The 27,574-nt window shown below is 35.3% G+C and overlaps 1 protein-coding gene across 2 annotated transcripts in view; it reads left to right on the top strand.

Annotated features, from left to right (window-relative positions):
- PTPRK (protein tyrosine phosphatase receptor type K) overlaps positions 1-27,574 on the top strand; it is a 434,061-nt gene that overhangs the window by 106,351 nt on the left and 300,136 nt on the right. For both annotated transcript variants that reach the window (XM_087817607.1, XM_087817606.1), the window contains exon 2: positions 5,719-5,841. In XM_087817607.1, the coding sequence (XP_087673733.1) occupies positions 5,719-5,841 (123 nt within the window). The remainder of the gene's footprint in view (positions 1-5,718; positions 5,842-27,574) is intronic.

Here is a 27,574-nt window from a genome sequence, read left to right as displayed (position 1 = left end):
AAGATAATAAATGACTGAGTTGTTGGTTTGTAATGTCGAGAATTCCCTGTGTGAAATTGGAAACTGGCCTCTGTACATGGGGGGCAAGGAGAAACCTAAGAAAGGCAGACCACTCAGATTGGTAGATGACAGTTTTAACAAGAGGGGAACTTACGAGCCTTGTCACGGCTGATCACAAGACGGATAGATCCCCACACCTGCCCAAAAGAATCTTAAGTTTATATAGAGTCCTGAACAGTGTTCAGTCATGAATACCATCCAGGTGGTCTCAGGGACACATTGCTCTCTGAAGGCTGCGTCAGTGGGCGGAACATACATTCCAAGGACATGGGAGGGGTCCAGTTGCCTGAGTCCAGCTCTTGGGTCAACTGGTGGTCACATCCTCTCAATGAGCTCCTCCAGATGAGTGAATAAATGTATTGGTGGGTTCCTACACACTATGTATGTAAGTATTTGCATGCATGGATGCATGTATGTGCTGGGACACAGTGTTAAATATATTACCCTTTGTGGTCTTAAAAGTTTGAAGCCCAGATTAGAGGACCTTAAAAGTGTCTTTAGCTCTCTCATATTCTCACTTTTTGACTTATCCCTCTATCCAGCCAGACAATCTGATTTAGTTTCAGACAAATTATTGCAATTCAGAGGCCATTTCAGTTTCCTGGCTGTGGCTATTGCTACTCATGATGATATATAGGAAAGAAAATTGAGTAATATAGAGGTGATGCAGAAATCAAAGACCCCTGGTTATAAGCTTTTAACCAGGCTGTGCACTACCCATAATTTTCAGAATACTTAAGATCCCAGTGATCTAAGTCACGGTCGGTGAACTGTGGCCCACAGGCCAGAACCAGCCTTCCACATGTTTTGGTAAAGAAAATTTTATTTGAATACAGCCATACCCCTTTGTCTGGTACTGTCTATGGCTGCTTTCTTGCTACAATGACACAGTTCTGTAGTTGCAACAGAAATGGTGTGGCCTACAAAACCTAAAATACTTATTAACTGCTCTCCGCAGGCAAGTTTGCCGATCTCTGATCTAAAGGAAGGTGTTTTCCTAACTGAAAGCACGTCTGATGAGTGTTCAGGGAAAACTGGTTATGGGAATATTGCCTTTATGGAAATTCTGTTTAGCCTTTCTGGGTAAGTTGTATGGAAACCATATGCTTCTTTCTTAGCCAGGCTTTAGCTGTTTAATGTGTGCATAGGGTTTCATCTGTATAGCATATATATACAGAATAAATTGTAAAGAATGGAGTATGAAAAAAAAGATGCTTTAAAAACAAACTTGATGAGTGTTAGGGGCTTTACAAGTATTATCACTAATCCTCATGCCACTGTACTGTATCTGTTGTTATCTTGATTTTACTGGGGAGGAAATTGAAGCTCAAAGCAGTAAAATAGCAAAGCTATGTATGTACTCCATGTGCTGCATCTGGACACACTGTCGCGTGTGTGTGTGTGTGTGTGTGTGTGTGTGTGTGTGTGTGTGTGTGTGACTTCCTTAAAATTCATTAGGTCTTATTAATTGAAGTTAAGGAGATTATTTCTCAGCAAAGATAGAGGGGAGTGAAATTGGACTTATTTCATTCTGGTTAATTCAGTCCTATTAAAGGAATATTATTCTGTCAGTTGTAGTATAGCATTTGCCTTGAATCATGGACAATTTCAATAGAAGTCTTACAATAAGCTAAATAATCTTGGATTATATATATTAAATATATATTCTTGGCTGGAAATGGAACTCTAGGGATGAGCAGTTAGATAATTTATGGGTGTGTTTGCAATGAGTTCTCTCATCGAGTCATTTGTATTGATCAATAAATGATAGGTTTAGATTTCCACAAATGTGTTTCAAATTCTTTTCCTTTGTGAAGAGCTAGACTCAAATAATATTTTCACATACTAATTAACTACAAGCAGGGCAAAGGAACTTTTTCTGGATCTGAAATGGTTATCTTTTAAGGAATTCTTAATAATAAATTTTCTTATTTTTCTTCAGTTGTTCCTCTTTGGTATTGAACCAGAGCAATATATTATGATCAGTGACTCATATTATGCCTTCAAAGGCATTGGTCCTTTGCATCTACTTGGGACATTTTTCCCTATTTGAATTTCACTTAAATTGAAAAAAAGTGTTGCCTATCCTTAGAGCAGATGTAAACTACACAAACATTGATCACAATATGTCAGTTTTTATTTTGTCCTTCCAGTGTTTCCAGAAGTGTAGAGTCGAGGGAAATATATTGTAATATATAAAATATATACTAATACATATATTATAATATCCTATAGATTTCAGATGAAATATGAACTTTATTTAAAAGTATCAATTTTTACACTTTTTCCAATAGTCTATTTTTCTGGGAATAGACTATATTAACTCAGACTATAAATGGAATTACATTTAAAATATTCAGTAATAAATTTAGTTTTGTTCTTTTGAACTGTAATAAGTTTCTTTTTGTTCTTTTGAATTTTTTTTGTGTGAAAGGTGTTGGCTTCTTTGTAATGAGTTTTGAGGATTTTACCAGTAAACTTGTGATTTCTTATTAGCATAGATAAAGCTGACCTTTTCAAAGTTAGTTTAATTCAGTATTACATGTGTCCTGATGTGACATTAATCTTTCCTTGTGGCCTTAGTAGAGAAAAGATTATGCCAAAGTTGATGATGACTTCAGCGAGCAAATTTGTGGATCCCAGCTTAGTTCACAATTGGAAAAATCAATTTGTCCAACTTTTGAGGATCATAAAACAACTGTGCTGTTATTTTTGCCAACATATTTTGTAAAAGAATTTCTTCTTACTTCTTAAAACTGTATAATCCAAATGATTTTTAAGAATTTAAAGAAATATTGTTTGTATCTTTAGGAAAGTAAAGTGTGTCCTTTACCAACAGCATAGAGCTGTGAAAGATAATTCTGTCTAGTTCTTACTATTATACTCAGAAAACTAAGACTGGGTAGATGAGGGAAGAATGTGGAAGATTCTAGTATGGTGGATTTTTAAAAAATGCCCTTCACAAAATGTTCAGAGCCACCCAGGGCCCTATAATTTTTTTCAAGTTCAACTTTGTTCTAAATCTACCTGACCCTGCATTTTATTGAGAAGTTTGACTTCAGAAAGGATTTGAGTTTAGCATTCAGTCTGTCATGATTCCGTAGAAAGGGTCTCTATTTTCAGTCTGTCTCATAGAGCTGCCACAAGCTGTTTAAATAAGCAGTTAAGAGTCTCTTGAAATGCTAGATGTTTAGGCAGTATAGTTTTGGGGGTAGGGATAGTTTATTTCTTGGGGGTGATACCTAATATTTCAGTGAGCAGCCTAGGAATGGAAAGAAATTCTGGCAAGTTCAAATTGGCTTGATTTTTATTTTCAGGTAAATAGCTTGCAAAGCCTTGTAAGTGGCTTTCCCCAGTGGAAGCCAACCATTGAGTGAAAGAGGAATTAGCAATCTGTGAAATGGCTATTCAGAAGTAATTATCCTCTCTCTGCCATGATTTGCAGGTGCTTGCTGTAGCCTTATCACCATTAGCAAATATAACAACTGAGAATGTAAGATGTTTCCTTACTCAGTTTTCATCCCCTCTGCCTAACTAAATCTCTTGAATATCATTTCAGTATTGTCGTCTTTTGTTCTGCCATTTAACTCAGGGAGACTTTAAAATTCACGAGTTATGTTTATATTTATGAATTAGAACGTTGCTAAGATATTTCTCTTAAATAGATTATACTACTACATACAAAGAAGTCTTGAACTCAGGAACATGTGTATAGAAGATTGTGTATTATAGAAGACAGTATTTAAGGCCTTCTAGTGAGCCTTAAATAGTGAACAGGGATTGTGCATAATGGAATTAGCTCAGAATATGTTATGATGTGATATCTGTTGTAAGGTTGAATAAAATTCTCTACCTCCTCCCTCCCCCCACTTCCTCTTTAAACTCTGTATGGCTTGGATTATGTTATCTCTTTCAGTGCATTGTATTAGTACAATGTACACAGTAGTACAAAATACTTTACAAAAAGATCTTTAAAAACCTTTTACTAAAGATTTATTGATATGCTCTATATGTGGTAAATAGATATATGGTACCACTTAGATTATAATTTATTTTAAATTAAAAATGTTTTTAACACTGAAGTCAAGTGGACCAGGAGCTATTTCCATGACCTTTACACTGATGTGCAACAAACAGTAGGGGTTGACCCGCTTATTTTGTACAGCTACTAGTTGTTATTGCTATTCAGAATCCTGGAGTCTAAAATTAACAGTGTCTATGAAGGACAGCAATTAAGGCCATTTGTCTTCCAAATGAACCAATGTGGGTTCCACTGGTAGTTTAAATTTATACACTGAGGGCACTCACCATTATAAAGGGCAATGGGGGCCCTCGAGGCATGTGTTGCAAAGCGATAAGTCATTTTTGGGTTGATAGCAAATTATATTTTGAGAAAAACTTTTCCTTGCTATGTGAAGATGCATTGCCTAGCAACCTGTTTTCATTGATTAATTTTAAATTAAAAATACATCATTTTTTATGAGAGCATTTATAGAAAGGCTATTTTAAGCATACTTAAAAGAGTATGAAGCTTTCAAGCTGCTATTTAGTTGTTTTAGGATCGATGTAGTTATATGAGTGATTCAAGGATACCCACTTACACATTCTGCTTTGAGAAAGGTCGTTAGGGGTATAGTATCTTCTGGACATCTCAGATCTTGCCTTCTTTGCTTGTGATGCTGACTTGTTTTGCTCATTGGTCAGGGTTGTAACTTTTTTCATATTCAAATTGACAGGTTATTGGTCTTCCTCATTAAACCCGCTGCTGGATTTTCATTGGTACTAACCCATTTTCATTCATGATTAGACATGTAGTCCAGTTCTTATTTTTATGATTTGAATAAACTAAATATGTTGAGTTATATGTGTGTGTACCTGTATATATATGGGCTGAGAAGCAAATGTAATTATTCGATCTGTCATAAAATTTCCCCTGAAAATAAAGCCAGGAAAAATGAGTGATGTATAAAGGCGAAAGGCTACCTCCATTTTTTAAAACCAGTTATTAAATGAAGTGGAAGTGGTCAGTGTGATCATAGGCTAATCTGATCAGTTTTATGCTTCAGTTGCCCCCTCCTATTAAGTCATAATTTGTATGAAAGTAATCTAAATAAAGTGTTGAAGAGTGTCTCACTGACCTCAACCATCTTAGACCCTATAAAGCTTTAATTGTTTCCTTTGCTATTATAAGTAGATTTCAAAGTGTTCTTTTAAAGCAAGGAACTTGGTAAGACTTACATACCAACTTCACCTTTTTGAACGTGCATTATGGAGAAAGACGGTTTTCACTCTTTTTCTTTCCCCCCTTATATCCACTAAAATTGTTAGAAACTGTTTAGATTCTGTGTGGTTTGTAAATTTCAGGAGAGCTTCATAACACTGTACACATTTCTAATATTATTAATATTTTAAAATCTGTGTCTCAGCCTTCCTTCTGAGGCTCCAACTGGTTACTTATTCAAACAGAAACTACTGATAGAACTTTCATTTTATTTGAAAATTTAACAGGAATGGTGATAAGTAGGAGTATCATTTATTATTAAAATTATGAGTACTACATTACATATTTCAGTATGTTTCCTTCCGCAGCATGTTCTCCATTTTTAGCAAACCTGTTTAGAATGCAGCAATCTAAATGTTCTTCTTTGCCCCTTTTAGGTGGCTGTACTTTTGATGATGGTCCAGGGGCCTGTGATTATCACCAGGATCTATATGATGACTTTGAATGGGTACATGTTAGTGCTCAAGAACCTCATTACCTGCCACCTGACATGCCTCAAGGTGAGAATCATTATGTTTTACCAGGTGTTGGGGGAATCGCTTTGGAATATGTAACATTTTCTTATTCTAGGTCTAATACAGTAGTTTGTTACAATAAACCACTATGGTCAAGCTACTTGACCACATCTAAGAGCCTTAATATATTCTTTGTTTTTCCCGCAATAACTTTCTTAATCTTACTGTTCTTCAAGAGCTCGCTACGTCTTTGTTATATCTGACTATGGAAAAATACTGTTTTCTTTTTATTCTGATTTAATTAAAAAGCCAAATGGAAATGAAACCAAGAAATAAATAAAGAAAAGAAAAAACAAAATTCTTTCAAAGTAATCTAAAATGTGAGATCAGCTCACTTAGTACCTGTACAGGTTTGATCCAGTTAGACTGAAGGGAAGGAAGGATTTTTACTCCATGGTGGAGAGATTGCTTATGTCATTGTCCCACTGGTCATGAGCTTGCTATTGGCTCTGAGAAAAGGCAGCCTGGAGACCAGATTGTCAAGTAGAGGCCTTTCCTGAGTGAATTGTAAAAAATAGGGCTGAGTCCTGTTCATTCTTTACTCTGACCTTGTTAAATCCTTAGTTTATTATTGGTTTTGTGAAATGATATATTTTCTTATTGTATAAAACAGTTTGAGTTGTATTTTCTCTTAACTAACATAGGATATCAATCTATACATATCACCTTATGCTCTATCAAACTAATGTTTGTGCCTCTAATTCTACATATTAATTTGGAACCAATGCCAAATTCTGTGCATATGTTTAACTATATTTATTAATTATAAAAATTGAAAATGCAAACAGGAATTTTAGAGTACTGTGCTAAAGAAAATAAACTTTTCTTTCAATATTTAGAAATAAACAATCGTGTATATAATATACTGTGGAGGAGGAACACACTTTCCTCTACCCTCAGGATTATTCTGGCTGGTCTAATAATCAAATAGACATGAGACAGATTATCAAGAGGAAATAACCAAATTTAATACATACATATGTATAGGAATCCCACATGCATGAGAGAGTCAGAGATCCCTCCATGCGGGAGAGGTTTAGAGATAGAAAGGGAACGAAGGCATATAAGACACCCTGAGTGAGGGATGAGGTAAGGTGCTTGGAGGCTTCAGAGGGTCATTGCTGGGTAATAAGAAAAGCTGAAGCTTATTAGTAAATAGAACTTTGCCCTCCCCTACAGATAAGTCAAAAGAGGTTATCTCTGATAATCTCTTATTAGGTCAAGTTCTTCTAGGTAGTTAAGGGAGGGGCGAAGTTCCCCTTGAGCCTGCTCTAGCTCAAAGCAGTCTGCATAACACAGAAGGCACATCTTGGGATAATTTCCTAGACCCCTCCAATAAAATATAATAATATTTAACAATGGAAAAATATATTGCCATACTATATAATAACATAATCATCAATTGTAATATAGAAGCATACATAATTGATGTGTTGATTACCTATTACTAATAATTTCGGCTTTAAAATATATTTTCAGCATTTTTACTAGGATTACTTTAAAAAACTTTAATTTTTATGAATTTTCTAAACTCGTGAAAGCCTTTCTAAACTGAGCATGAATTTTAGATATGAGATTTTTAGATATAGCCAGTGGAAATGAAAATGTCAGTTCTGGTGATTGAACTTACTAAATAATATGAAATAAACCAAAAAGTGGAAACATCAACGGTAGACGACAACACACCCCAAGTACACGAAGAAAGCAAAACCTAAATGTTATATTTCTAAAGTATGGTTTATAAATGAATGTAGTAAATATATCCTTTGGAAAGTTTTTAATTGGTTCACCTGGTGGTGTGTTCTTTGAGAGTAGGGTGAAGTAAATCTGCTCTCTATTTTAAATTGTCACTTTCCTTGGCTGAGTAGGCAAATGGTTATTTGTGAAGCTGAACTGAGCCATAATTTTCTTGTGAGAGGAATAAATTGGTACTAGGTGGCTGACACCTTGGCTTCTTATGTTTGACCCCTGTGTTGTCAGCAGACTCATTTACTTTTGTGCATAGGTTTGTATTTTTCCTTCAAAGGTACATAACCTTATTTTCCCAGTGCATGTTAATTAAAGAAACTCCTGTAATATTTCACCCAAGTTTTCTCTGTGGTATATTTAGACCAAATTTTTTATATAAAATTAAAAGGGGTGGGCTGGAATGCACACATTCTGACTGTTTATCATCAGAGAATAATCAGAAATATGGTGATTTATGGAAATGTTACCATTGTTAATTACCACTGAAGATGGATCATGAATAGCTGAAGAGACACAGCTCAGATGACCTTGTTGGCTCACCTTTGATGAAGAGCTTAATAGGTGGTTACAGGACAGGATGATATGCACAGAAAATGAAAGTGTTTGAAATGCAGCCTCATCTTCCAATTAGTAGGACATTAAGTCATTAATCATGCAGAGCAGGAAAAAAGGTCACGGCCACTTGATTTTTGCCAAATGTAACTTGTCTTTAGTCTTCAGAGAAGGTGAAAGAAAGCACCTACATGTATATTCTTCTTTTACTGGTCTCTTTGTACGATATATATAGGTTTGTTTTTTTTACCATTTTTCTTCTGATATTCTTTTAAAATGCTCACTGAACATTATCTACTCATAAATTAGAAAAAAGGGGACATTTAGATTTATCATTAAAATTTAATAAATGATCCAATTATTTTCAAATAAATTATTAGGCATACTTCCTTTTTACATTTAGTTTTTTTTAAAAGCCCTCAAAGATTTGGCAATCCTAAAGTAAGAAGGCTGGGCCTCTGATGCAGACTTGTTATTGAACTATTGAATATTGAGCTCTGTATAAAGTACTTGGACATTGTTATTTGGCTTCATTTTATTGACCTATTGGACTGGAAAAATAGAAGGGAAGAAGAAAGACAGGCTCAATAAATAGACTAGAATAGAAGAAGAGTGAAGATGAGTAGAAGAGGAAAGAAAAGAAGAAATTTATTTGTTCTCGCTTGAACACATAATGCCGTCAATATTTGCTTATATCCCCATACTACCTTTGGCTGGTGACAATGAGGGTGGCCGCAAGGCCTGCCATGAACTTTTAAAGTAGCAAGCAAAAGAATGAGTATGTCTTAATGGCCAAAAAACATATGAAAATGTAAGCATATACTTAACTCAGCCATCAAGGAAATGCAAATTAAGACCACAGTGAGAAACTACTCCATACTAAGCAGAAAATGAAAAATTCAAGTGTTTGTGAGAGTATGGAGCCAGCGAAGCTCTCATATACTGTTGGTCAGAGTAGAAACTGTCCAGCCACTTCGGACAGCCTAGTGACCCAGCAGATCCGTTCTCTCAGATAAGCCCAGCCGAACTGAGTACACATGTTTTCCAAATGACAGTGCAAGAATATTTACAACATCCATGTTCATAATAGTCCGAAACTGAAAACAATATAAATGTCTGTAGCTGTGCAATGGATGAATCATGATATATCCATATGACAGAGTATGTCCGCCATGTACATGACCAAACTATTACTATAAATGATATGAATGAAATTCACAAACATAATGTTGAGGGAAAGAAACTAGACACAAAAGGGTATGTGCTATATTTCATTTATATAAATTTCAAAAACAGGCAAAACTAATTGATGATATTAGAGGTCCAGATATTGTTTGCCTGCAAAAGGGGTTGGCAGGGGTGGGGGTGATTAGTGCTTAGAAGGTGGCCTGAAGGTAGCTCCAGATGCTAGTAAGACTGTGTTTCTTGATCTGGATGCTATTTGCACAGTTATACTCAAGCTGTGTAAAAATACTGAGCTGTAGAGTTGTGCATTGTGTGCTTTTCAATGTGTATCTTGTTTATAAAAATTGACAAAAAATAAAGTACAATGAAACCAGTGCTTACAGGTATGCTATGGAAATAAAACTAATAATTAGAGATTAGAATAAATGATATGTAATAGGAGACCTTAAATAGGCTCAAATCCTCTTTTCCACCAACCTGCCCTCCTGTACCCCAAAGGTACTATGTTGACATCTCAGACTTCTGAATCTTTGGACAGTTCTCTTTCCACTTACCCACTCACCAAACTCGTACCTGTTCTTACTATATCTGGACAAGATATCTCTGCTTCGGGAACATTTTCCTGACTGGCTTGGAGCTCATACATTTCTTCCATCCTCAGATCCAAATATGCTCCCAGTGTGCTTTGTACTTATTTCAGTCGCAGCTATTATAGTATCATTGTTTACTTCTCTCCACTAAGCTGTAATATCGTCGTGAACGTAAACTATACTTTTCATCTTTGATTTCCCAAGGCACGATGTCAGTTCACTCAGGCAACAATGTCAACGTATATAATGTGGTTTAAAATAGTTTGGTCTAGTGTTAAACCAAAAAGGTCTCTCTCTTGTTAGAAAATTAATTCAAGAAAACATTTCCCCATGTCCCAAGTGTTTTGTTCAGTTCGAATTTTAATGTAATTAGAAGACCTTTACATAATTATTAATATTTGGCTTTTGCCATATAAATGGTTTCACTTATTAATTTTATATATAATTTTAAAAATTATTAATACTACCAAGAAGAATCACCCTTTATAATCTCTTCTCTCTCTCTTTTCTTTATCAAAGCAATTTCAATCTACTCCTTGAAAGTCTGGTATATAACAAGCAAAGAATGAATGAGAGATGTTACATGGAACTAGAAATTTTTTCTCATCTCAAATACATCTGTGTCCTTGACCTTATTTGTCAGACATTCTTTTATTTTTATGACCTCATGAAATGAATTCATTTGACCATTTTGCTCTATGCTCTTAGATCTGAGAGCAGGGATCATGATTGACATCTCAATACATTTATCTTCTACTGTAATTATAACTGCTTTTTCTTTTTAACAGGTTTTTATAAAATGACTAATTGAATTTTAGTTTAGAGTCTCTAGAGTACCTGCCTTACAGTATTTAAAGCTATGACTACGTTGTATCCCACTTTCAATCTGGTACATTTTACTGAAAATAATATAAATCACCATATAGAGTTTCTTCCTTAAAATGTGCACACACACTACATGTATGGTAAAAAATAAAACTCCCACGTCATTAAATTATTCTGAAGATTGAAGAACCATTCCCCTGACATAAAACAGTGAGGTCGGATTCAGTAGTTTGAGGCCCTACTCGATCCGAATTCTGCCCCCTTGTCAAGCTCCCAAACTAAAATGTAGAGAGCAAATGACATTGCAAAGAGAAGGCTGAGAAATGAACAGTGCTATTTAGAAAATTTCTTTATATGAAAACGTTGCTTTTAGAACGGTGTGTCCTCTTTGTGATTTTTATCCCAGAATTCTTAGCCAGGCTGTCAGCATGAGGTTGGCCTTCTTCAGATGCTTATTTGAATACATGTTTGTGTATTCACTGGGGAACATGCACGTGTCACAGGATTTTCCTGCCTGACTTTCTTCTGATGATGGGATGTAGTGAAAAGCAAATAAAACTTTGGTGTCTACAATTTGATTCATATGATGACATTTTCTAGGTAACACAATTTCAGCTATGTTCTCTATGTAATGATACTAGTGTCTTCATTTTATGGGAGAAGGCTTAGTCGTAATGTAGTCAACAGTATTATGTGTGCAATGCATCACATTTTCATACCTCTGAGGATTAATTTCAAGGGAGTTTTTTCGGAGACTTACCATTTCTAACCTATAGTCAATCTCCCTGGAAACCTTAATGACTCATTAAAATGAGTGGATCACTCTGTGTAATATTTTCATCACTCTGTTATAGACAGTGCAAGGCATGTGTTTCTGCAAGGTCATAACCACCAAAATTTTACATATTTGAACTTACAGAATTATCTGACAGCCAATCAGCCAGAGGTGAATGTGGCAGAGGGTGATAGAATAAAGTTATGTGCATATTAAGTTGCAATCTTATGGCTAGTTCTGCTTGTGATAGAGGATAGAGCTGATCAGGTCAAAATGTTGGCTTATTTTCTTTTGGTCATCTAGTTGCCATTGACAAAGATAGTGTACGTGTGAATCTGTGCAGTTGTCCTAAAGAGAGCTGAGAGATGGGTGGCTGTGGGGAGATAAGCAGGGGAGAGGGAAAAGAGTTCATTAACACTGTTGGAAAACCTCAGAGTATTGGACACAGGTGTTAGATTTAAGAAGGCGACAGAGCCAAAAAATCTCAATTTAAAGCTGGAAGGCTGTGCATCATTTAATGATTTTTAGAATTCATTTTTTTGAAAGCAATATTTCTCAGTAGTAAATATGTAAAATAATGAGCCTTACAAAATTAGTGAAATTTTAGAGAGCAGTAGAGTGAATAACGTCCTTAAAGCTACCCGGGAACAGGATTTGAACTTCGGTCTGTCTGTCTAATATCAGAATTACTCTTGCAATAGTACCATCCTGCTTCATAATTATAGGGTAGCTGACAAATTTATTTGACTTGATGATGGGCATTTAAATTCATTATACAATCAGCTATATATTAAATTTTATTCACAGTGATTTTCTACCTTATATAAAATACTATTTTCAAAATGTAGAAGCTTTAAATGACTGCCTCTTTAGCATCACATGAAATGGAATCTCAGAGATGCTGTTGTTTGGAATTTCTGCTGCCCTTCAGGGTTTCCTCCAGGATATTCTCACCTCCTGGGGTGATGCTTTGTCCTTCCTTTGATTTACCTGTCTGCTATTTTTAGTTATTTGATGAACACTTGCTGCATGTCTGTCTAAGCAAACCTTTAGAAACACATATATTATCTGGTGTCTCATTAGAGCATGCATGGTAGAAGAAAAATCCATGGACTAAAGGACTCAGACTAAAGTTTAGGGTTGGAAAATAATTTTAAGACTTTGTTTGCAATGGGGTATTTTAGGACTGGAATTACGGGCTTATTTTGATGTGTTCTCTCAAACCATGTTATCATGCGTCTGTTGGTGCTTTTGCCCCCAGCACAGAGAAGATAGTTTACTGCACTCGAGTTGCTTATTAAACATAGTGGGAGCTGCAGGCGGTGCAGGTCAGAGAGTGAAAGGCTGTAATGGACCACGAGAAAGGTGAGCCACTGCATGAAGCCTGGTTTTTAGTGTAAGGACTATTACCCTTGTTGGATATAAATGCAGCAGGAAGAATGTCTAAATTACAATGGACAGAAATGGCACTCTGAGACAGGAGTATTTTCCTGATATTTCAGGTATATAATGTATCTAAGGAGATCTGTCCCAATAAATCAGGGAAAAGTCAGCCCAGTATTAAAAATAATAATAATATTGGTGTCAGTGCTAGAGAACTTCCAACCTGCTAAATGAATTAGGGATAAGCATACAGAGTAATTTCAAAGCCTATAGGTAGTCCAAAGAAACAAAATTACATTTCCTTGTGGGGAGTGTGAGGGACAGTGTAGTTGTGACCTTATACCTTTTCCTCTCCCAAAATAAACTTGCTTCATGATGGCTAAGTAACTCTTAGACACTTGCAGTTTAAGAGGTTATTATCTTTTAAATACAAGAAGACTGCCAGGAAAAAATTATACAAAACAACGAAAGGCAAGTGATTAAACTAGGGGTTATTTAAAAATATGCGATGTGGCCCTGGCCAAGTGACCAGTTGTTGGAGCTAGTTTCGTACACCAAAAGGTTGCAGGTTTGATTCCAAGTTGGGGCATGTAGGGGAGGCAATCGATTGATGTTTCTTTCATATCAATGTCTCTCTCTCTGTCTCTTTCTCCCCATTTCTTTCTCTAAAAATCAAGAAAACATACCCTTTGGTGAGGATTAAAAAATATTTATATATGTTATGTTATTTCATATAGTTAATGTTGTGAAAAATAGAAAACTATGCTTACATATTTAATTACCATTACATAAAATAGACTTTAAAAATCTTGGAAGAGTGTCAGCTTTCAAATCTAAACTTTCTGCTGAGAGTAATATGTTATGTTTATAGGCCTCTTCTCTCTCTCCCAAAGAGGAAATTATTGATTGAGACATATATATATATATATTTTTAAAAAATGAATGTTTTACATATTTAGGGCACATGACAACTTAGAAATGCCAATTGCATCATGAAATCTTCCCCTTAGGAACATAGATTAAAAAGATACACTCACTGGCTTCTTGCAGTTTATGAGAATAAAATTAAAGAGGCAGCTCCTCATCTTTTATCAAGTTGATTATGTATTTCTGTACCTCCACCACTACCCCCAGTTTTTAAATAGTTGGTGAATTAAATGGGAAAGTGGCAAATTTGGCTATTCAAAAATTATGATTTTGAGTGTGTAATTTTTTTCCTAGCCGGGTTAGGTTTATTGGATGGATATATATATTTAAATGCTTTTCTGACTACTTCTATCCAATCCCATGCATTTTTTTAATATGTCATTTTGCTGAATTCTCGTAAAATGCCCTTTGAGTATGTGTTAAATTCATGCTATAGATGAGGGAGCTGAATTTCAGAGAGGCTAAGTAAATTGCCAGAAATTTCATGTCTTAGTAAGGTCAACAAAAAAAATCCAAGTATATAGAGATATAGGAGAAAGATCTGACCTTTGAACTCCATATAAACAAGTATAAGTTGAGACCCTTCTTTAGAGGCTGCAGAAGAAAGCTTAGGTCTGACTTGGAAGTGTGGCAGAAGTTGTATCTCATGCTTTCTCCAGCTACAAGTAATGGGAAACCCAACTCAAAAGATCTTTAAACCATAAGGAAAGCTGGTTTCACACAACAAGAGGCCCAGGATTGGCTAATTAAGTGGCTCACTGACGTCCTCAAGAATCCAGGTTCTTCTCTCTGTCTGTCCCTCCATTCTGAAAGGTCATCTTTTTACCTCAGGCTACGTCTCCTCATGGGTATAAGATCTGCAGCTGTTCTAGGTATTACATTCAGATATGCAGAAAAAGAGGGTGTCTCTTCACTATGCCTGTGTTTTTTGTTTGTCTGCATTATTGTCATATAAGTATCATTTATATTATCATGTAAATATCATTTAATAAACAAAGATATTTTCTCGGGTTATATGTGTTGTTGTATAATTAGCCAAAATTACATCACATATCCATGTCTAAACCCATCAGTGTTGGGGAGAATAAGGCATAGTTGGCTCGTCCCTCCAGGCCCACCTTCCTGGCACAGCTAAAGCTGAGGCTGAGGCTTCCTGTGATGCACATGACCAACCAGATTGTATTGGAATGTGTTGTATTGGGGTGGATGTTGGAAAGGCAAATACCAATGCCTATTATAGAACTACTTGATGGATATATGGTAGCATAGATCTGTAGGTGGTAGACTTTAGAAGCTATGAATTCAGAAGAGTAGACAAAGCAGTTGTTAGAGTAGCCTTGTATTCTCTAATGCATTGTCAGCCCAGTGTCAGTTTTTCTTTGATTTCAGAGCACTTACTAGATCTGTGACTTCAAATTGGGAAGTCTTCCTGTCCTCACTACATTTATTTCAGCTTCTAACCTGCAACTGTTACTACTGAGAATTTTTGTGTTCTCTTTTGTTTTCCTCCTGAGTTTTATGACGTAGAAATAAGATAACATACTTTATAAAAAACTCAAAACCTAAAAATGAGCCAAGTGTTATATATGTGGATGAACACATGCTTAAGGTATATTTAATTTATTAATGAGGGAACCATCAGGGTGCTTAGGCTGGTTCAAAAGATGATAGGAACAGGGAAGCATTTATAGCCACTGAAAGAAAGAGTACTGGACTAAGATTCCCAATTATATTAAATAGATTAATGGCAATAAAATGAAAACCTTTGCAGTTATCTTTACTACCTGATAGAAGTCATTTGCTTCTCTACTAGACAAAATTTATTTGCTTTATTATCATATAAGTATCATTTGTATTGCCATGAGTTTTTTCCCAAATGAACATCTTCTCTCACAGATCTATAAAGTATCTTAACAATATGTAGCCACTCTGGCAAAGGTACACACTCTTAAAGAATTAGCTAATCCTTGGGTAAAGGATATTCAGTTATTCTTTTGTCTAGTTCCAAGTTTTGCACTTTCCGCTCCCCACCCCCAACAGTTCCCCTTATGATGATAAATTATCTCTAAGGATAATTCTTATTAAAAACAACCAAAAAAGATTGTTTCGTTTTGTTTTGCTCTGATTCATTTACATAGGTACAAGAAGTATTCATTAACAAATACAAACCTTGTAGTAGGATCAAGATATCTATTGCCATACAGTGCTCAACAACTGGTAAGGGCAGAAAATTAACTTCTGTTGGGAGATTTTATTAGAAATTTAGGATGGCTTTTTTAAATAGCTTCTCTTATAATACAAAATTTTTAAAAAATCTTTTTTTTCTATTCAGAAGCTTTGAAATCAAACTCAAATTATTCATGTCCTTGAGGTATCACATGAAATACCTATAAAAGTGGGTGAATTCCTTTCTCTTTCATGTCTCCCAAAGCAGCTGAGATTCCTAGCCTGTCAGGAATTGACCTTCCTCTCATGCTGGGAAACCTATACACTTGAGCAAGGAACAGACCTGATTACTGGGAGAGTTTTGTAGGTATTGGTCCACATATGAAGTGCAGCCTTTGTCCCTTTGAAGGGCTTACCACTTACATTCCAGTAAAAGTTGATCTTAAATAGAAAACTCCGTAAAATTCAGTTTGGTTGAACAGGTTGATTTGTCAGATTTCATTCTGGTATAAAGAAGGGTGATTCTTGTAGTAGTTATCCTATTACCTACTTTGCCATTAAAGTAACAACAAAAAAGATATATTCTTAAATGTTGAGGGGTCGGTGGGAATCAGGTATCATTTAAGTTCCAGTGAAAGAATGGAGCAGAGATCATGAAGGATGAAGAGCTTTATCATATACCAATCAAAATAAAACATTAAAAAATACCAGTAGTCTTCCAGACAAAGGATTTCATTAGATTTCCCTCATTCGTTAAGTTACATTTAACTAATGTGTGGGCTCTGGAATTCTGGGCTGAGGTCTGTTTCAGGAGGTCATCAGCCCTGGACGTTCTGACCTGCCCCAGTCTGGCTGATGTGCATGTGACATCGGCACTGCCGCCTGCACCCCTGAGGCCAGGCCTGGAAGACGTCATAGTTACAAGTACCTCCTTCAGTCCTCCTCACTGAGGTGTCCTTAGTTAAGGACCTAATGTCTGGACTCTATAGCTTAGCGTAGAACCTTCAGGAAAGAATGAGGGGAATGTGAAGACAGCTTGCTGATAAGACTTAGTGACTGTGATTCATGTATTATCTTAACCAGCAATATCTAAGTGAAGAAAAGTTTTCTAGCTGGGTACTGGACTTTAACCAACTCATAAGGATTTGGTTATTGTTTACCCTTGAAAATAAGGCTAACTGGACAATAAGGGTGTCAGCCAATCTGAGGCTCTTCCCATAACTTGCCTGATCTTGGTTGGGCACATTGATCTGAAGAAAATTAGTTTACAGCAGGTTGAACTTTTCTGATCTGAAGCTTTTCCTATGCAACTTTTACAATAATGTTGAGCTAGTTAAAATATATGTAGCATACCAAAGAAACTTAATTATTTTTAGTTTCCCTGGTCTCATAAATAAAGGAACAAATCTTTGTAGTTGTCCAAAGCCCTATAGAAAATTCTGCAGTTTATAAAAGGAGACTTCTTGAAATTTTTATTTTTCTGCATTTACAGTATTATCAGGTAAGCAGACTCAAAAAAGCTGTTGCATGAGGTTGATCACTTAAGATAGTAGCATAGATGCCTGAGAACAAGAAATATCAATATCTTAATATAACTAATATTCTTATTATAATGAAAGTATTAATTGCAATTAATATTTAGTATTTAAAGATAAAATATCAGAAGGTATAATACAATTGTAAGAAAACTTACCTCTTTCACAAGTTAGTGGTTATGTTTTTTAATTAAAACAATAAAATCAACTTAATACACAAAAAATTGTTCTGGAGAGATACAGAATCTCTGCTCAAATTAAACAGAAGGTAAGGAATGATTTTTATAACTTCCTGTTAAGAGGTGATTGAAGTTACTGAGATCAATTTGTTATTTTAACAGAAAGAAAACATAATTCCAGTCTGGCATTAATGTAATATTTGGCAGTAAAATTTTTTAAAAATTTGCAAAAATACCTATTAAAACTGAGCCAACTTTAACAAATTTTAACACAGTTCATTGCTTATTTTCAAAACTCATTATTTCCAGGTATTATACTCTGAGATAAATACATTTTTCTCTCCAAATTCGTTACAATTTCTTATATCCATTGAAGTGTTGTCTTTGACAAATTTCTTTTATATTCTGAAAGAGTCGTACTCCCCTTCTCAGCCCCCTCTTTAAGTCAAAATTACTCTCTTTTCCCTGCCTCATAATAGATTGCCAGGCATCTTCCACTTTTATCTTCATTAAATGGAAAAAAAAATACGTAGTGTATTAGATTGTTCAACATCATGCCCAACTAGTTAGTTAAAATGTAACTAAAACAGAGCATACATATCTGTTTTCAAAGTAGGTGGTATAATCCTTAAAACATTTTTTTCCTGATTCAAACAATTAGTATTTATCTAAATAATTAAATTTATTACAGAGTTACGGTGTATGGAATACATTGCTTTATATTCATTATATATTAAACATATACCATTTGTAATCATTTTTTAAAATATCTACACAATTTTGATGTTTTACTAAAGTTTGAATGCAACTCATAACTCTTTCTATGCCTAGTTTTATTTACATACTATATTGAGTTTTTGAATCATAAGTGAAAATATTTTCTCAGAAAAATATTGGCCAAAAATTTTTGTATTGAGAGATATCTCTTTTAAAGTTGAGTATTAAATAAAAAGTCATTCTATTTATAAAAATGTTAACAAGCAAAACATTTTGTAGAATACACCTGTATATGAAATGTATCAGTTAGAAATTCACTTAAAACCAGTTGTCAAGATAAAGTTATTCTTTAATGAGAAATGAGTAATTTTTTAAAAAGGAAAAAGTTAATTTGAAATTCTTGATTTAATTGTTGATAAGTAGCAAGCCTATTAAGGTATGACTATACTTCCTAAATTAGTAGCTACTACAGCAAATAGATTATTCTTCTCTGAAATGTTTAAGAAATAAATTCAGCCCTAGCCAGTTGGACACAGTGGTTAGAGAATCCGCCGGTGGACTGAAGGGCCTCTGGCTAAGGGCAAGTACCTGGGTTGCGGGCTCGATCCCGGGCCCAGTCAGGGCGCGTGGGAAGCCACCAGTCGATGTGTCTCTCTCACATCGATGTTTCTCTCTCTCTCTCTCCCTCTTCCACAGTCTAAAAAACCAATGGGTAAAATATCCCTAGGTGAGGAATAACCAAAAAGAAAATTAAAGGAGAAAAAAAAAAGAAATTCAGTATTAACTGTCGGTAGTATTTGGATATTTTATTTGTCTATACAGGGCTAAACTTAGAATTTTATGAAAAACCAAAATTTGTTGAAACCGTAGCAAACTTGTAAATGTAAGCTTACCTTACTCCACTCTGTGGCTTATAGAGTCCTATCTGAAACGATGCTTAAGGTGTGCTAGTGTTCATCAAATGATGCCGTTTTTGAAAGCAGAGTTAAGAGACTGGTCCTTAAACTTAAGGATCAGGTGAAACAAAACCGTTGACTTCTGTGCAGCTGGGGCTCTGCTGGGCCTGTTGGCATGCAATCAGTAGTTGTTGAGTGACAGGCTCAAAATCTTTTAAAATGTGAATGAGCTTTTCTCAGCCCTTTTCTCCAGAGCCTACACTAATTATCTTGGAATTCAAATTATTTTCAAGTGAATAAATAGGTAAAATAATAATAATAGTGAAAAAGAAAAAAATGGGAGTGTTTTCAGAAATGATTGACGTTATTCACTGCTGTTAATTTGTTCTGCTGTTGCTAAACTGGCCTTCTTACTCATTTCCATGAAATGAATGGGATGGGTTTACTTATGACGATGGCGTAAGTGGGTTTAATTCCAACCCTTTGTATTTCCCCCTCTTTCTATATGATCTCTGGTGCTTTCTCTTTTCACTTGTTATACTAAACAATTTCTAGTGGTTTACCCTATAGAAGTATTTTATTGTTTGCGTTTGTGCTGTTTCTGTGTGCTTTGTGAAATCTTTGGAACTGTAGATCTTTCTGGCAATATTGGAAGATACCTCATGTTGCATCTTACAGTTTAACTTGGCTATTGAGAATATAATTGTGACAATAAAACCTTACTTTATGTGACAAGCACTGATTTTGATCCCCCCCTCCCCCACTAGATTACTCAGGTAGATTCATTGCCAATAAAATCAAATAATAGTCTCCTTAGCTTGGTGGACCTGACTGTTTCTTCTGTTCTCTTTTACTCAAAACTAAAATCAATGAGCACAAGGAGCCAGTGGAAAGAGCTGACTGTTGCTGTTATATGTCATATTCCTCATTATAAAGTCCAGGTTTCTCTCCAGTCACAATGTTTATATAAACCCTTCGTACTGAACTCCATTAAAAAAAAAATAGGACAGCTTTCATGCTGTTCTCTTATTTATACAAACTAAGCAGTTTTTCACTAGTCCAGTGGCAGTGGTCCAAAAGTTGTTTGGAATTGTAAGTGCTCCGTATCTGTGTTCAGTAAGTGGACACCTTTGGGCCCCAAGATATCCTTAGATATCTTGGAATGAGTAAGGAGAAATGAGTGGTAAACAAAAACATTTTGTAATTTTCAGATAGGTTTCCTTCACACTTTTAAAACATATTTGCTATTTTTTATGGACTCTTGACTATTCCCAGTTACACTATAATACCATACTATAATAATGATAGTGTACCCTAACAGAGGACACTTTTTTTGTGCTAAGTTTTCCTTGTATTTTGACATTTGAAATCCCCCAATTTTGTGTATTATATAAACTGTTTTGGTAGGAGTACAAGAATAGCACCCATAGCGTCATCAAAATGAGTTTCCATTAATCTAAAAGAGACCTTAGAGATTTTCTCTGGTATAACCTTTCCTTTTACAAATAAAGCAGTGTAAAGGTAGATAAACTGGCACAGAAGCCACAGGGACCTGAATTCAAAATCAGGTTCTAGTACATGCAGTTTGGTCATGACTCTAACCTCTCTGAGCTTCCATTTTCTTCTCAGTTAATTTGGAATAATAAGATTTCTCTCTCAATTTTGTTGTATCAGTGAAAGGATAGAATGTTTTTATAGCGTCTGGAAGTATCTGGCATGTAGTTGATGCTTAACATTATTTTTCTTCTTCCCTCTGGCCCAAGATGACATGGCTGCTAATTAATCTCATTAATTTGTAAGAAATTGGTTTGAATTTCTTTCATTTACTTTTTTTTTTAGCAAGGGATAAATTGCATTTCCCCATTATAATTTTTTAGCAGTTAGGAATTATTTTATGTCCAATTCAGAAAATTACCTTTCCAACATAATTGTTCACTGACTGCAAGTGCTTTGCACTCTGACACATAATGATGTCTGAAAATGATTTCCATAGGAAGTATTGTAGATCAACTTGTGCTTTTCAGATATTATTCTTGGCAAAGGTAGGATATTTAAGACACAGAAATAATTTGGAAAAAAGGTTTATTATTTCGCAACCCTTTAAAACTTTTTACATAATTCTATTTGGCTGCTTACTAAATTGCTTTGTGATCATTCCGATTTTAACATTTAAAAAATGAAATTCATCATTTTCCTTTGGATTTTACTTAATGTTGAAAGAAGCTGCAGCCTATATTGTCATAAAGGCATAGGAAAAATACATGAAACATTGAGAAGCTGGAAAAAAAATTAAATTATCTCCGTTTGTAGAACTGAGTGTCTGTTACTACACAACTGTCTGCAAGCAAGTACCAGTAACTACCTAGATTTGGAAAACTGAATCTGGATCTGTCTGATATGGCTTATTATTATTATTATTATTATTAAATATATTTTTATTGATTTCAGAGAGGAAGGGAGAGGGAGAGGGAGAGAGATAGAAACATCAATGAAGAGAATCATTGATCAGCTGCCCCCTGCACTCCCCCTCTGGGAGTTGAGCCCCAAACCGGAGCATGTGCCCTGACCAGGAATCGAACCTCCATCTCCTGGATCCTAGGTTGATGCTCAGCTGCTGATCCATGCTGGCCGGGCTGACTTATTATTTTTTAAATCTGAATTTTGTATTATACAAACTAATTTTGGTTTTTAAAGCTTGAAGTAGAACTTGTACAAGTGTATATTTGGCATGTATGTATTTGGGAAAAAATTTGACCTTTAATCAGAGACTAGAGATAGGCCCAAGTTGCTAGTTGGGAGTTTTTGTTCTAATAAAAAAATTGATTATATTGGCCCTCCTTCTTATGCCTTCATTTCCTCTTTTCAGGAATGAGAGAAAGGTAAGTTTATTTCTCTTTTTCCATATATCTCATCTACATATTGTGTTAATATTGAAGTTTTAAGAGTTTATGAACGCCTTAAAACTGTAACATTGTAGCCCTGCCGGGCGTGGCTCAGCGGTTGAGCATCGACCTAGGATCCAGGTGATCGGGGTTCGATTCCCGGTCAGGGCACATGCCCCGGTTGCGGGCTCGATCAATGACTCTCTCATCATTGATCTTTCTATCTCTGTCTCTCTCCCTCACCTTTCCTCTCTCTGAAATCAATATATATTTAAAAAACAACAACACAAAACTGTAACATTGCATATGCCTGTGTTTGTATGTTTTTCTCTGTAGGTGTGTATGTAATTTTTCAGGAAAATATTGGACATTGAATATCAGAACAATCACACAGAATAGTACAAAATTCTTTAGAGTTCAAAACTGGATAATTGAACAAAATACTAAGGTAGCAAACATTATTAAACAACAAAATAAACACCAAGGGAGTTTGCTCTCCCCTCTATGAAAGGGGTACTCTGGGATTCCAAAGCTTTTTCTCCCTGACCTAGCCAACTAGTGTTAGAGAGGAACGGGTGACTGACAGCATTTCCCGAGAATATGAGAAAATCTACAACTTGTAAAGGATTTCATATTTTTGGTAGCTATACCTTATGAAGAAAAGAAAGCAATTGCATTTTTTAGTAAGAGCTTATTATTTTGGAAGACTCAGATTGTAGATTCTAACACTTAAGACTTGGACATAAATTCACATGATTTGGACAAATGGTGTTCTTTTTAAAGATAAAATCAGGACATTAATATTTGCCCTTTTTCCCCAGGGGGTAGTTGTAAGGACCAAAATAATACATGGTGCAAACGTACTTTGAAAGCAGCGCAGGTACACGTTAATAACCCCAACCAGTAACAGGTGTATCTTGCTGTTCATGTAAAAGGATTGGACCCTGTGTCTTTAATTATCTCATGCCATTTTCCTTGCAAGTACTTGAAAGAAGAGAGTGAATTTATGGTTCACAGCAGTGTATTCATTGTACATCATTTAACTGATTCATGTTATTTTATCCTGTGACTGTAGCTAGCGATGGCAGAGTGCAGAGAAAATAGGGAGCACGAAATAGGTACACTAGAGTATGTGGAAATAGTGGCAGACAGGAGTTGACCAAGTTCCAAACAGAAGAGGGTAGAGCTCTTAGTCAGAACTAATCAGACTAGTAGAAGAATGTCAGGGAGATGGGGCAAGTGGCTAAGAATTAGGTACTGTGTTTACTCTCCCCCCCCCCCCACTGGTGCCTACAGTAGTGCTCTACTGTGATAATTATTCAGTAAGTAAAATAACCTCTTAAAGTTTAGTCTCTAAGGCCATGTTAGCCATAACAAATTATCATTTTATTCTGTTATTTTCAATCTCGTTTGAACGTTACATAGTGTAGAAATGATCTTGGAATGGAGGTGTAAAGGTAGAAGATGATTATTATAGGTAAAAACAACATTTTAAAAAGGAAAATAGGTGACACCAGGAAATGAACGAATTCTGCTCTGTATAATTTCCACCAAAGTGAATACATATAATTTCCAGTTACATAGCATATTTCACATGGAATTCTTTGGGCTTCTTTAAAAAAAGAGATTGTACCTATACGTGAACAGTAATTATTTTGGAGTCTAGTTTTTGTTTTCCTATTCTTAAAATATATTTTTTCTCAAGACTTCTTCTTTATTTGTACATTCAGTGGTAATTTTTATTCTACTCGTCTTCTTCTGATATTAAAACTAGTACATGTATGTGTACAAAAACTTAAATAAATTAGAAAACCATAAAAATTGCATATGTCTGTTAAGCAAGAGAAAACCATTATCAAAATTTTGATATTTTCCCTCCAGTGAAAAACTATATGTGTATAGAGTGTTTATGTGCATATCTTTGTATATGCATGTGTATGTTTATCTATGAAATTGTGACCATATAGCATATAATATTTCCATTATTTTGTTGCCTAATACCTTACTGGTATTTCCTCATCACCTAAGATAATTTTTAAAAAATATATCTTTATTGATTTCAGAGAGAGGAAGGGGGAGAGAGAAAGAGAGAAAGAGAGAGAGAGAGAGAGAGAGAGAGAGAGAGAGAAACATCAATGATGAGAGAGTCATTGACCAAGCCCACAACCCGGGCACGCCTCCTGACCGGGAATTGAACCACAATCTCGTGGATCCCAGGTCGATGCTCAACTGCTGAGCCATGTCAGGCTGGGCCCAAGATAACTTTGGGATGGGTAACATATAAATAATTTTTTTTATGTTGAAGTGGAATATATTGTAATTGTTATCTTTCAGAAGATTGGCTCAATGAGAACTACTCAGTCTTGCCCAGAGGCAGAGCATAACTTACATTTTACTTATCTTACTTATTTTATTTACTCTTTAGTATATATATGTAAAAATTTCCTATTATATAAATGAAAATAACTTCTAATTTGTATTTATTGAAATATAACTTTCACTTCAAATGTGTAGTTAATTTGTTTGATTTCTGTAGAGATTTGTGAAGCTGCTGATCCTAAAAAGTGCACTGCTTCCACAGATTACATCTGAACCATAATTCTTGACTGTGTTGGAGTTAAACAGAGCAAGAAACAGGCCCTTTTTTCACATTAAGGAAGGAAGAATTAATGTGTTTAAAATACAACCTAATTTATATGCTTATAACAGTTCTGAAGTTGATTAAAGTCTGTAGAGTGAATGAAAATTGCGTGTAGCTCTCATTTTAGTTGACCTTCCATGTTAATTGGGACATTTTTTCATTTATTTTCAAGCTAAGTACATTTTCTTTGTCCAATAAACGTTGATTCTATTTCTTTGGGCTTCTTCTTGCTTTAATAAAGTTGGTCACTTTCAGATCCCTTTTAGCTTTCCTCAAGATTTTGAGGTAACAAGTCAGAATACTATGATGAAGGTAACTTAGTCACTTCTACTTACTTATTACTCATTTATTGATTCACTTAACAGATATTCATTTAATACTGCATGTGCCAGGCACTCTTCCAGGCACTTGGGATAAATTCATGAACAAAACAGACAAAATTTCTTGCTCTTCAAGAACCTTATAATTTGATGGGAAGCAAGATAATAAAAAGAAGTAAAATATAGTGTTTCTGAGTGCCATGGAGAAAACTAAGGACTTAAAAAAGTGTGAGGAAGTTAGCCATGCAGGTATCTAGGGGAAATGCATTCCAGGTAGAGGGATCAGTAAGTGGGAAGTCCCCAAAGGAGGAGTACACCTGGACTGTGAGCAACAGTAACATGGCCAGTTTGGTTAAAAGAGAGTGATTGTGAAGATCTGTAGTATGAGATAAGGTCAGGGTAATAACAGTGGTTTATAGGGCCATCAACATGACTTTGCAGGGGTTTTTATTGATTTTTTAAGAGAGAGAAGAAGGGAGAGGGAGAGGGACACGGAGGAGAAGAGAGAGAGATGTGAGTGAAACATCGACTCCAGCATGTGCCCTGACCACGAATTGAACCAGCAGCCTCTTGGTGCATGGGATGATGCACTCAACCAACTGAGCCACACCATGGAATTACAGGATTTGATTTGTATTCTGACAGGGTCAAACTGACTGCAGGATGAAAAGATAGACATTGAGATAGAGGAAGAATAGAAACAGGAGTCCAGTTAGAAGCCTGTTGTGGCAGTGCAAATGACAGAAGATTGTGACGTGGGACCGAGATATAATCAGAGGAAGTGATTAAGCATTAGGGTTAATGGTATTGGGTGACATATTGGATTATGGTGTCAGGATAGCATAGACATGAACTGAGATGGGGCTGAAATGAGAGGGGTGGCTATTTGGAGAACAGGAATTAGGTTTTTGAGATGTTAAATTTGAAATATCTATTATATCCAAGTTTGATACTCGGGGGAAGGGACTATTTGGGAGTCTTCAGTATATAAATAATATTTGAAACCATGAAACTAGATGAGATCACAGTGTTTGGCATAAATAAGGAACTCAAGAATTCCAAGGAGTGAATCAAGCATTATTCCCATGGTTAGAGATCAAAAATGAGGGGAAATACACAAAGGAAGCTGAGTAGTAATAGCAATGGCTTATATCATCAGAGGAATATGTATTGACAAATATAGGAACAAATATTAAAAATGGTGCAGGTGAACTTAGAGTAGAATAGAACTATCAAAAATATTTCTGCTTTCTATATCAGTAAAAGAAAAAAAATAATATGAAACAAGATATGAAATTAATATTAAGTGTACACTGGAGAGCTCCTGGAAACTTGGAAAATAGGGATGACATTTGTTTCTGGGGTTTTCTTTTTTATGTAGCGAGATAAAAGTAAATACAATTAATTGTAACATATGATAAAAGATAATTTCACACACCATAGAAACAATTTTGTTGCTCAAGAGAATGATAACTACTACTAGTACTGAGACCAATGGGTACCCATAGGCAGACCAAAGATGTGTTGCGTAAGTAGCATGTGTTAGTGACCACCAACACGGGATGGACAAATGATGGAGAAGCTACCATCTGGGCCATTATACATGAATGCATATTTATTGTGTAATTGCCTTTAATAATTAGAACACTAGGTCTAGAAGGAAAGATAACTTCCAGTAACATTTAGGCAATATTTTAAGACAGTTATGGAACACTGGTTCTTAGAGCTGGCAGCATTTTAGAATTACAAGATTCTTTATAATGGACCAATGCCACACTCCCAGAATTTTTTTTTTTTTTAATTGTTTTGAGTTAGGGTCAGGGCATATACATTTATTTATAAAGTCCCGCAGGTGATTCTAATGCATGGTCGAAGTAATGAACATTGAAGTAATGGAATGGAAAGCAAAGGAAGTGTGTATGTTTGTGTTTTGTGTCAGCCATTTCTACCACTTTGTGTTACACTAGGGCATCCTGTTTTGTTTATGGATGTATTGAATATACATCACTGCCTGATTGATGTATGTGTACTGCTCATCAAAATGTGAATTAGTGCAGCTCTGCAAGGAATGAAGTCCAAGGCCTAAGCCTTGAAACTGTATTTAAGCTACCATCATTTGTTTAAAAATCCTAAAAATAACGCGTGAACTGTAGAACTAAATCAAGTTGGTTAAATAGCAGCCTTAGTACAAAATCTTTTATATGAACTTATCACAATTTGCCATGTACACTTCGTTTTTACTTGGAAAGACTAATGAAAATATATTGGAATGTTTCCAGTCTTAGGTCATGATCCCTGACTTGAAATTACCTCTCTTACTAGTTTCCAAAATTTGCAGTGTATGCTGCATCCATATGGTGTTATGTACACACCCAAAGTCATGGGCACATATACAC

The sequence above is a fragment of the Miniopterus natalensis genome, chromosome 5, assembly GCF_054644295.1.
Source record: "Miniopterus natalensis isolate mMinNat1 chromosome 5, mMinNat1.hap1, whole genome shotgun sequence".
NCBI classification, from domain to species: domain Eukaryota; kingdom Metazoa; phylum Chordata; class Mammalia; order Chiroptera; family Miniopteridae; genus Miniopterus; species Miniopterus natalensis.
Note: the sequence above shows the minus strand (reverse complement) of the source record. Positions and strands in the feature narration are given on the sequence as shown.